Consider the following 12472-nt stretch of genomic DNA (forward strand, 5'->3'; position numbering starts at 1 on the left):
AGAAGGAATCAACAGATAAGATGATACAGAGGAATGGATCGGTGAGCTGGAAGATGGAATAGTGGAAATTACTAAAGCTGAACAGAAAAACGAATAAAAAGAAATGAGGACACTTTAAGAGACCTCTGGTACAACATCAAGTATACTAACATGACACGACACGGGCTGCACGAGGAAAAGAGGGAGAGAACATATTTGAAGATATTAATAGATGAAAACTTCCCTAACCTGGGAAAGGAAAAAGACACCCAGGTCCAGGAAGCACAGAGAGTCTCAAACAGGATCAACCCAGAGAGGACCACTCCAAGACACATTATAATTAAAATGGCAAAAATTAAAGATAAAGAGAGAATGTTAAAAGCAGCAAGGGAAAAGCAACAAGTTACTACAAGGGAATTCCCATAAGGCTATCAGCTGACTTTTCAGCAGAAACTCTCCAGAATAGAGTGGCATGATATATTTTAAATGATGAAAAGGAAAAACCTGTAACCAATAATACTCTACCTGGCAAGGCTTTCATTCAGATTTGACGGAGGTATCAAAAGTTTTACAGATAAGCAAAAGCTAAAGCAGTTCAGCACCACCAAACCAGTTTTACAAGAAATGTTAAAGGGACTTCTCTAAGTAAAAAAGAAAAGGCCGCAACTAAAAAACATGAAAACTACAAAAGGAAAAATCTCATTGGTAAAGCCAAATATACAGTAAAGGTAGTAAAGCCATGTATAAAGCAAGTAGGAAGGTTAACAGATAAAAGTAGTAAAATCATCTATATCCTCAATAAGTAATTAAGGGATACACAAACTAAGTGATGTAAAATATGATGCCAAAACATTAAACGTGAGGCTGGTGGGGGAGGGTGTGGGGGAGGGTGCGGTAAAAAGGCTGAGTTGTTAAAATGCATGAACTGAAGAGATCAGTAATTTACAATAATCCATATATACAGATTGCTATGTACAGTGTGGGAAATACAGTCAATAACTACAATAATATCTCTGTATGATAACATATCATAACTAGACTTGTGTGATGATCAGTTTGAAATGTATAGAAATACCAAATCACATTGTGTAATAGGAACTAACATAGTGCTGTAGGTCAACTATACTTCAAAAACAAATAAACAAACAAACTCACAGAAAAAGAGATCAGATTTGTGGTTACCAGAGGCAGGGGGTAGGGCAGAGGGGAAATTAGATGAAGGTGGTCCAAAGGTAGTACAAACTTCCAGTTATAAGATAAATAAGTACTAGGAATGTAATGTACAACATGATAAATATAATTAACACTGCACTATGTTATAAATGAAAGTTAAGAGAGTAAATCCTAAGAGTTCTCATCACAAGAAAAATTTTTTCTATCTCTTTAATTTGTTTAATCTATATGAGATGATGGATGTTCACTAAACTTACTGTGATAATCATTTCATGATGTATGTAAGTCAAATCATTATGCTGTATGCCTTAAACTTATACAGTGCTGTATGTCAATTATATCTCAATAAAACCAGTAGGAAAAAAAACCCAAAAAATTAAATTAAATTAAATTAAGGTGAGCAAATCCAACCAGCTTGAATCAAGAGAAAAACGAAAAAAGGAAAGAGCACTTAAGTTAGTAATAGAGATTTTTCTTCTCAAAAAACAGACATACACGACAATTAACCACAAAACATAATCAGTAAACAGCTTTAAAAAGATCCACACACTGGTGGATCAACATACCTAGATTTTCTCGAAGGAGCCAAGTAAGTACAGAATCTCTGTACGGAATAAAATCAGTTTTCTTCTTCTTCTTACTCTATTAAACAGAAAGAAATGGCCTTAGCTTCTCTTAGCGTTGTTAGAGAGGAATAATTCACACAAAAGGCAAACCAGTCTAAAATTCCCAAGTAAATTAAATTACAGTAGGATGTCATCACTGTTGAAATTTAACACTCACAGCTTCAGTTCTTCACAATACCCAAAGCTCATCCAATAAATAATTTTTTTATATTTTATTTTAAAAAATTTACAACATACACAGCAGTTTGGAGAGTAGCATAATGAGCTACCACATATCCATCATGCAGCTCCAACCATTATCAATTTTTTGCCAATCACTTTTCAATTATCACTCAAACACTTTTCTACATTTTTTCTTCCTGAATCGTTTTGGAGGAAACTGCAGACCCCATGCCCTTTTATCCCTAAACACTTCAGCAGATAAGGACATTCTCTTACACAGTCACAGTTCAAGGACCAAATTCAGGAAATTTAACACCAGTACAATACTATTATCTACCCTGTCTCGTGTAGGGCTCTAAAGCAAATCCAACATTCTACCTAAATATTACTTCAGGTACATATCTCTAACAGAGAAGGACTTTATAAAAAAGAAAAAGTAACTATAAGACCATTCTCACACTTAGCAAAATTAACAGTAATTCCTTAATATCATCTAATACCCAATCCTCAAATAATAATTTTTACTTTTGCAGAGGGTCAAGAATGAATCCTGTGTGTTCCAGGTTGGATGTGTAGGAACAACTCATTTAGTTAATGAATTTACTTGGCCAACCACCAAATCAGCAAGTGGGATATTGCATATCTAGTAACTCTTGTATATTAATACACATTTGGTTTCTTTAAAAGGAAATTATGTTCAAAATAAATCCAACCATTAGAATTCGTACTCAAAGTGAAAAGGTCTAAGAAAGTGATGTAATTTGCTAATCTGGAGATTTAAAAAGACTGCAAGATAAAGTTTCTATATTTATCAAGAGTTTACTTGTTTGCTGTACACCTGAAACTAATATAGCACTGTAAATCAACTATACTCCAATAAAAATTAAAAAAAAAAATAGTTTACTTGTACTGCTCTCTCCATGTCCCTTCTCATTATCACAGGATAAAGCAAAAAGCACCAACGCGAAGCCAGTGCTGAAATGGAGGAAATTACATCCTCTGAAAGTAAAAAACAATGCAAATGCTTCGTGTATAATAGCTACTCCAATATCTGCTGGCTGACTACTATGTCCTGACAGTTTAAGAAGCTACTAAGGGGACCTAGCGGGATGGGAAAGGGAGGGTAGGAGGGAGACGCAAGAGGGAGGGGATATGGGGATATATGTATACATACAGCTGATTCACTTTGTTATACAGCAGAAACTAACACAATTCTGTAAAGCAATTATACTCCAGTAAAGACGTTAAAAAAAAAAAGAAGCTACTAAGGGGAAAGCCAGAGTTCACTGATCAACATTTCCCCAGTAATAGGCAGTTTTATAATCCATTCCTGGTATAATCTGAGGTTACATTAAACTAAGGATGATATACTTCGTGCTAAAGCATGGGTACTCAGAAAAATAGTACTAAGTAGCTGACTCTGGTTTGTTGAGGAGGAAAGGAAGTAGGCAAGTTGGCACTTGAATTCCATCTCATCATATATGTCCCCTACATCTCATCCCACTCCACCCACAGACATACGTTCCACCAATTACAAAGTCATTTTCCACAGCAGGTGCTATTTCTAAATTACACAGACCTTTAGCGAGAATTAACCATCTCAGTCATTCACAGCCGAGTGTGACTTTCATTCCACTATAAAATTCTTGGGGCCTGAAACCTCAGTTTATCCTTTCCGTTCCCCACTGCACCTGAACGCTCCACTTTGCCTGTGCTTAGTACTGAAAATGCTGCAAGATTTAAAGTATGCCAGTTACAGTGACTGCCAACAGTACTGTAAAAATAAGCAGTGTCAGATTCTAAAATGTTCTATTTTCACTCTGTCAATTAGACTAAATTAAGAAGTAGTTAAATGAAGAAGCATAAATAGAACTTCAATCTTTTCCACTTGAAAATACCGCAGAATTTTAGCCATTTCTTCTCTATTTGCTCTCATACAAATTAATCTCCTGTTCTCACATCCATAATGTTTTCAAAATAAGTTTTTTCAGTATTTACATAAAAAGCTTTACTTAGATCATTAACCTCTCTAAAAAGAAATACTACTAAGTATGGATGGTAATAATCCTGTTTCTCCCCTCAGCGGAAATAATAATACATCTTAATTCACCAAAATTCATGCCTGTTACATAAAAACTAAAATTTATTTCTGATCTATTACAGTTTATGACACAGATACAAAGTACTAAACTGGGCTTTATAAAACTGATTATAAAAAAATCATTTGCGGGCTTCCCTGGTGGCGCAGTGGTTGAGAGTCCGCCTGCCGATGCAGGGGACATGGATTCATGCCCCGGTCCGGGAAGATCCTACATGCCGCGGAGCGGCTAGGCCCGTGAGCCATGGCCTCTGAGCCTGCGCGTCCGGAGCCTGTGTTCCGCAACGGGAGAGGCCACAACAGTGAGAGGCCCGCGTACCGCAAAAAAAAAAAAAATCATTTGCAAAATTTTGTGGCATAGAGCAGTGTGGGAAATACATAGAAAACTAGGACTCTTCTTCTGGTTGATATGGGTGTGAACAGATAAGCAAATGGAAAAGTTAGAATAATCACTAAATTTTAAGTCTTCACTGTTCTGGAACCCAGATTAGATATGTGAAGAATATCCACACATGTATAATATCAAATAAGAGAGAGATGTCTTAATCTAAGGCAGCTTTACAAAAATAAAAAACAGAAAACAGGGGCTTCTGGTGGCACAGAGGTTACGAATCCGCCTGCCAATGCAGGGGACATGGGTTCGAGCCCTGGCCAGGGAGGATCCCACATGCCGCGGAGCACCTAAGCCTGTGCACCACAACTACTGAGCCTGCACTCTAGAGCCCACGAGTCACAACTACTTAAGCCCATGCGCCTAGAGCCCGTGCTCTGCAACAAGAGAAGCCACTGCAATGAGAAGCCCACGCACTGCAATGAAGAGTAGCCCCCGCTCGCCGCAGCTAGAGAAAGCCTGCGTGAAGCAATGAAGACCCAATGCAGCAAAAAAAAAAAATAAAACTAAAAAGAAAAAACAGAAAAAGAGCATTATGTTTTATTAATATTTTTGTAGAAGTAGAGAATACACAAATCTATACATTTAAAAATATTTCAATGCAGACACCGCCTCTATCCCTGATGTTACTCTTGTGATTCAGAACAAACTGTTAAAGTGCTCTATTATTTATGCTAAAGAGTAGTAATAAATTTTAGAATATCTGTGTAGAATTTAAGGAAAAGAAAAATCTATTGTATCTGGATTAATAAGGATGCAAATAATGTGTTTTGTAGATACAGTTAGAAATTTAACTTGATTCTAGAGCCTTCACTTTACGTATAATCAAACGTAGAAAAAATTTTTTTAATGATTAAATAATCCATGACTTTCCACGGTAGGAAACAAGATAATACAAAGAGGTTTAAAAAATATATACCAATAATTTCAAGAAGCCAGCTGGTTTTTTTTTTTGTTTGTTTGTTTTTTGCGGTACATGGGTCTCTCACTGTTGTGGCCTCTCCCATTGCGGAACACAGGCTCCGGATGTGCAGGCTCAGCAGCCATGGCTCACGGGCCTAGCCGCTCCGTGGCGTGTGGGATCTTCCCGGACCGGGGCATGAATCCATGTCCCCTGCATCGGCAGGCGGACTCTCAACCACTGCGCCGCCAGGGAAGCCCCCCAGCTATGTTTTAGAATGGTACCCATAAGAAATTTCTTTGATTGCTCTTTAAGAGGTTTATAGGCGACTTCTTCAAGTGACAATCTTATAGATCGCTAGGAGAAGCACCATAAGATAACACAATATAGAAGCATCCTCAAATTTCTCTCTTGTTCCCTTATTCATTCTCCAAAGCACATCATGTTCCCTAAATTAATTTTGGTGTGTAGTCTCATGATTCATGGTCACCCTGAACAGTAATTCTAAATTCCAGAGCTAGAAAATAAATAACAAAAAGTTTTTTGAAGGTCCCATTCCTACTTAGGCCTCCATATATCCTGCTGAGGATTTAAAATCATCACAACTGATTATACAGCTAGTTCGTTTCTACCAAGCCCCACCATACCTTGCTGGTGCAATTATCCTACAGATGAAAGCATTTAAAAGAGAATGAAAACACAGGATAAGCCTCCAAATAGAAAATATTTTGTTTAAATTTTAAGTCACAAATTGAATATGACTCCTCAGAGACAAGCAAGAAAACACTTAATTCTTTTTAGGGATTCAAATGAGGTACTAAACTAAATTAAAGCATACAGTACCTAGTAGTTCCTTAGCTTCTAACCTAAATAATGAAGCCCCTTATACAAAAATTGTTTCAGCTTTAGTGTTCCATAGCTAAGGAATAAGAAAAAATAACACTATTTTAAAAAGTATATTATTGGCCCACAAATCAACAGCATTCACCAAGGCCAATTGCTCAAAATATTCTAAAATGTACAGTATCCTATCTAGAAAAGATCATATAGAAAAGAATATGTAATAAATGCTATACTTGGTTTTTATGAGAGATATAAAATAAGGCTCAAATAGTCAAACCTTAGGTCTTTGCAAAGACCTAGTTTTAATTCTAGCCTTTACAGATCTACATTTACTTTCATTCTCCTTAATCACTTTTATTTTCAGTACAAAGTCAAAGTGTGTTATACCCAGTATCTTATCTGAAAAGCTTTAAAAGGAGAAAGGCAAGATTATATAAAAGGACCAAGAGAACATCCTTCATAAGCCACCATAAAATATCGTCAAGTACATGTGTTGAACAAATTTTCTCATGCAATGAAGTATAACACTTACCACCTCTGCCAAGGCTGAAATGACTTTACCCAGAGTTGTAAGAGACTTATTAATATTTGCTCCTTCCTGAAATCAACACCAAACATAAAAGAATTATGATAATTTCTACTATTGCCACATCATATATAACACATAAAATACAATTAACCATATGCTAGCATTATCTGTTTATTTATGACCACAAGTTCTAAAAACCTCCTTTAACCCTCAATCTTTACTCCTCTCCACTTGTTGACATGCCAGGACCACATGCCTAACTCACAGACCTGAAGTATCGTCAAGATGTCCATGCTCCAAAAACTTACAGATGTAGCCTTCTTCCGACAACTCAATGACATGAGTTTATCTCTAGAAAACATATCTCTAGAAAACTCCATGCTTGTTCTCACATCTAGATCTTGTGTATTCTTTTCCCATTACTGTCCCTTACTTCCATCTAACCAAATTCTGACTGTTCCTCAAAATACAATTCAATTTTCACCTTGACCATGAAGTCCACCTTAACTATTATCATGTAACATATCTTTGCATTGAAGTTACAGATCAGAAGACAGAAAATTTTTTCTGTAAAATGTTTTGTGGGCCATGTGGTCTCTGCTGCAACTTCTCAACCCTATCACTATAGCACGAAAGCAGCCACAGACAATACACAAATAGATGTAGCTGTGTCCCAATAAAATTTTATTTACAAAAACAGGCAGTGGGCTGGATTTGGCCTACTGGCCATAGTTTGCTGACCTGTGTTATAGAATCTTTTTTTTTTGGCCGCGCTGCACAGCTTACGGGACCTTAATTCCCTGACCAGGAATTGAACCCGTGCCCTCAGCAGTGAAAGCGAGGAGTCCTAACCACTGGACCACCAGGGAATTCCCAAAGAACATTTATTGACTAGGCTATTTGGTAAGATAAATACCTTTAATCGAGTCCCTTTGGCACCAGTTGAATCAGCTCGTTCACTTCCCGCTAGATCCACCAAGCTGATTTTACTGACCTGGTAAAGAACAATAACACTGGGGCAATTAAAAAATAAGCAAGGTAGAAGTAGAAAACATTTAGAGGCAAGAAATTAAAAGATTAAGTCATAGAGAACACTAAAAATATTAATTAGACCTCATACGTGGCATAAGAAGACAAACATACTGTAGTCAATTTAAAGAGCATGCAGGGGCTTCCCTGGTGGCACAGTGATTGAGAGTCTGCCTGCTGATGCAGGGGACACGGGTTCGTGCCCCGGTCCGGGAGGGTCCCACATGCCGCGGAGTGGCTGGGCCCGTGAGCCATGGCCGCTGAGCCTGCGCGTCCGGAGCCCGTGCTCCGCAACGGGAGAGGCCACAACAGTGAGAGGCCTGCGTACCGCAAAAAAATAAAAAATAAAAAAAATAAGGAGCATGCAAAAAAATTTCATGTCAATTATCTTGGTTTAAAAGAAGTAATTTTAGGATAAACACATTTTAAAATGATATGTCATAAAAATGTAAAAAACTCATTAACCCATTAAATGGCATATTAAAAATGAAGCTTCTAACAACTGGAACTCTCACACACTGCTGATGGGAATGTACAATTTTACAATCACTTTTGAAAGCAGTTTGGCAGATTCTTAAGAAACTAAATGTACACCTACCGTAAGACTCAACCATCCTACTCCTAGGTATCTTTTGTTGTTGTTTTTTATTCTTTTTTTTTTTAATTCTTTTTTTTTTGGCCACACCGTGTGGCATACAGGATCTTAGTTCGCCGACCAGGGATTGAACCCGCACCCCCTGCAGTAGAAGCGTGGATTCTTAACCACTGGACCACCAGGGAAGTCCCCTACTCCTAGGCATTTACCAAGAGAAACAAAAAACAAGTATGCACACAAAGACCTGTATACAAATGTTCATGGCATCTTCATCTGTAATGACCAAAAACTGTTCATTTAAATGACCATCAATAGATGAGGTAATGCGCAAACTGTGATCTATCTATACAATGGAATACTGATCAGCAATGAAAATGAGTGAACTATGGATACACACAACAATACAGATGAATCTCTAGATCATTATGCTAAGCTGAAAGAAGCTGGCAGAAAATAGTACGTACTATATGATTCTATTTATACAAAATTCTGGAGCGTGTTAACTAATCTATAGTGACAGAAATCAAATCAGGGATTGCCTGAGGATGAGAGTGGAAGAGATTACGAAGGGGCATAAGGCAACTTTTGGGAGTAATAGAAATTTTCATTATCTGAATTGTGGTACTGGTTTTACAGGTGTACAGGTAGTCCCCCCTTATCCACCGTTTCACTTTCCACAGTTTCAGTTACCTATGGTCAACGGCAGTCAGAAAATATTAAATGGAAAATTCCAGAAATGAACAATTCACAGGTTTTAAATTGTGTGTCATTCTAAGCAGCATGATAAAATCTCGCTCTATCCCAGTCCATGCCTGGGATGTGATCATCCCTTTGTCCAGCATATCCCAGTCCTTAGTCACTTAGTAGCTGGCTCAGTTACCAGACCAATTGTTGTATCACAGTGCTGGTGTTCAAGTGACCCTTATTTTACTTAATAATGGCCCCAAAGTGCAAGAGTAGTAATGCTGGTAATTCGGATATGCCAAAGAGAAGCCGTAAAGTGCTTCCTTTAAGTGTATGCTGAGGTTGCTCATATCTACGGTAACAATGAATCTTCTATTCATGAAATTGTGAAGAGGGAAAAAGAAATTCATGCTAGTTTTGCTGTTGCACTTCAGGCTGCAAAAGTTATGGCCACAGTGTGTGATAACTGCTTAGTTACGATGGCAAAGGCACTAAATTTTTACAATAAGATATTCTGAGAGTGAGAGAGACTACATTCACATATCAGTATCACAGTATATTATTGTAATTGTTCTATTTTATTATTGTCATTAATCTCTTACTGTGCCTAATTTATAAATTAAACTTTATCCTAAATATAAATGTATGGGAAAAAAACAGTATATATAAGGTTTTGATACTATCTGCAGTTTCAGGCATTCACTGCAGGTCTTGGAATGTTATCTCCGGCAGATAAAGGGTGGGACTACTGTATATATATCTGATCCAATTTTATACTCTAAATATGTGTTGTTTGTTGCACTTCAATAACACCTCAATAAAGTTGTTTAAAAAAATTTTTTAAAGCTTCAGGAAAGTTTACAGAAAAGTATCCAAATCAGATTATCAAGGAAGCTATGGTTATGGGTTAATGTCATTATTTTTGCAGATTTAACATCAGGGAAGAAAAGAAAAAATTCTTTCACATAGCATGTTCCTTGGTGCCATTCAGACAAATACTGACTACTAAATGACATTAATATAGAACCTCTGGCTAGGCAGTGTCAAGTTATTTGATCACCTATATGAAGAGTGTATTTTGAAAAATAATCTTCAGCTAAAATGAACAAACAAGTCACCAACTAAAAGCTGATTTTAGTTTTTAGTGGTATCAGCATCACAAAGTACTCAGTTTATAAGGCAAGATCTTTTATAACAGCCAGGACAATAAATCTAACTTCAGATTTAAAAATCCAGCTGCGTGCTACTTGGGAATGTAGGCAGAGTAGAAATCAACGTAAGTCTATTATTAATAGTAATAACAATAAAATTAACATTTATTGAGTGGCTACTCTGTGCCAGGCACTAGTAGATGCACTTACCCTATATTAATATTTACTCCTCTTCACCAATCCTATGAGGTTAGAGAAACTGAGGCACAAAGACTAACTTGCCCAACATAACACTGCAGAAAAATGGCAGAGCTAAGATCTAAAGCAAGCAGTTTAATCCCGAAGTCTACTAAATTTAACCAACCACTGTAGAAAATGAGAAACTAACAAGCACAGGTATTTGACGAACATCAGAAATGCTGTGCAGTTATTTTTTTCCCAAGAATAAAATACATATTGTCTGCTTAACTGTTTGCTTAAACAGTTTAATTCCACAGTAACATTATCAGAGCTCAAAAAACTAAAATACACATACCAGAGAAGTTAACAAGGTAATTAAGAGATTCTAGTCAAGAAGAAAAGGAAGGATCTTCTTCCCCACAGAACTGCTTAACTCTATTGCATAGAGCAGTTTTTGAGACTCAAAAGTCTTGGATTGTTTTTTCTTAACCTTATTTTATATCTTGCAATTTCACTCAAGAACCCATGCTCAAAACTGGTTTAGAGTGGAATAAAAATGACTAGTGGAAAGTATAAAATACCCTTCATTAAGTAAAAGGGCAACTTTCTTCCCTTCCACAAAATCAGAAGGTAGCAGGAGGGACTTCTGAAAATCCCCATTCCCCACAACTCAAGCCCAGACACTGAAGTTCTCCTACCTTCTCAGTGGAGAGGTTGGTTTCAGTATCATGTTTCTTCTGGGTGAAAACAATGGTAAACACAGCATGGGAACGGCTACTTGTTTCATTCATGTTGGTAGCTGCCACTGTCCTAAAAAAACATAAATGTGACCACATGACAATGGAATCCTTAGATGAATGTTAAAATGACAATAGCCTTCAAATTATAAGCATAATAATCACAAGCGACAGCTTTAAACTTATTCAGATTACAAGATTGTCACTGACACAAAATTGCTCTCAATATACCTTATCTGTGAACTTATCAAGTTACCTGCCAACTCCAAAGGCACCCCATCAGAATCATTCTTCATACTCCAGCTATACCTTTAGAAACCACCAAGGCATTTGATTTTTATTCTTTATTAGGTGCTCAGTTATTCTGGAATCAATTACTACCATAGGCATGTGATAACCAACATTTTACCACAACTTGATGAAAACCTAATAGTAAAACTTAAAGTTCTAACGTGTTTCAGCAGTGCATTGTTTGGATGAGAAGGATACCAAATATGTTGAGGACCCTGCTTCTCTAGCATAGCCAAAGGATCAGAGGACTCCACAGTGAAAGCAACTTTCATAGTTATAAATGTGGTCTCAAATCCTTAACCAGGAACAAAAGGCCTCAAAATATACCAAAGACCTCAGTCATCAGTCTATTTCCTACCATACCTGGCTTTGTTCCCAGCATCCATGAGGTCAGCAATGTCTGTGTAGGAAGTTACTGCCAACTTTGACAGATCCTCCACATATGGGCCAAGAAGTGGATGTTCACGCACACGCAAGTTACCCTTGTTTTTTGGATTCAGCAAGTCTCGTACTCTTTCACAGTAAATTTCCATGTAGCTCACCTAGGAACATATTATTAAAGTGATTTAGAGGACTTGGAAAAAGTTAAAAAGATTTTAAAATCTTTTTATCTTTTCACCTTTTATTAAAAGTTCTACAATTAGAGATCAGTAACCTTTACAATATGAAATAACAATTCCAGTCCCTTTTATTCTATTACCAGTAACATAGATACAACTGAGTAGGTTAGAACCAGCCTTCTGACTTTCTCAGGAAAGAAAAGGGGGTAAACAGGCTCTCTCAGCACACAATAGCTGCTACTTGTCTTAGGCAGAAAAAATATCATTTTAGTAGTAACTTATCAGTTATTAGTGTTTTGGGTTTTTTTAATGCATGCTGTTGTCAATAATTGGGGATTACAATGAGGTTACTCCAAAAGCTTGGAAACAAGATTTCTATTAGTGTTAAAACCAAGGAACAACATCAATATTCCAGAGCAGGTTAGACAAAAGAGATCTGCGACTCATACTTTAAGTCTGGCCACATTGTGACCAAACATATATCTGTCAGAAGGGGTAAGCGTTGGTTAGTGTGGAAGCTGATTGTTTGGGAGGACCTATCCA

The 12472-nt window shown here is 37.0% G+C and overlaps 1 protein-coding gene across 14 annotated transcripts in view; it reads right to left on the reverse strand.

Annotated features, from left to right (window-relative positions):
* The window catches only part of KIF1B (kinesin family member 1B), a 148359-nt gene that overhangs the window by 91353 nt on the left and 44534 nt on the right, over nucleotides 1–12472 (reverse strand). For 10 of the 14 annotated variants that reach the window (XM_070046043.1, XM_070046041.1, XM_060283250.2 and 7 more), the window contains exons 6-11: nucleotides 11733–11911; nucleotides 11040–11151; nucleotides 7619–7696; nucleotides 6706–6771; nucleotides 5978–5995; nucleotides 1719–1794 (exon numbers count right to left, since the gene is read on the reverse strand). In XM_070046043.1, the coding sequence (XP_069902144.1) occupies nucleotides 1719–1794; nucleotides 5978–5995; nucleotides 6706–6771; nucleotides 7619–7696; nucleotides 11040–11151; nucleotides 11733–11911 (529 nt within the window). The remainder of the gene's footprint in view (nucleotides 1–1718; nucleotides 1795–5977; nucleotides 5996–6705; nucleotides 6772–7618; nucleotides 7697–11039; nucleotides 11152–11732; nucleotides 11912–12472) is intronic. The other 4 variants (XM_070046042.1, XM_030878866.3, XM_060283243.2 and 1 more) reach the window with 1 other exon arrangement.

Source organism: Globicephala melas, chromosome 1, assembly GCF_963455315.2.
Source record: "Globicephala melas chromosome 1, mGloMel1.2, whole genome shotgun sequence".
NCBI lineage: Eukaryota > Metazoa > Chordata > Mammalia > Artiodactyla > Delphinidae > Globicephala > Globicephala melas.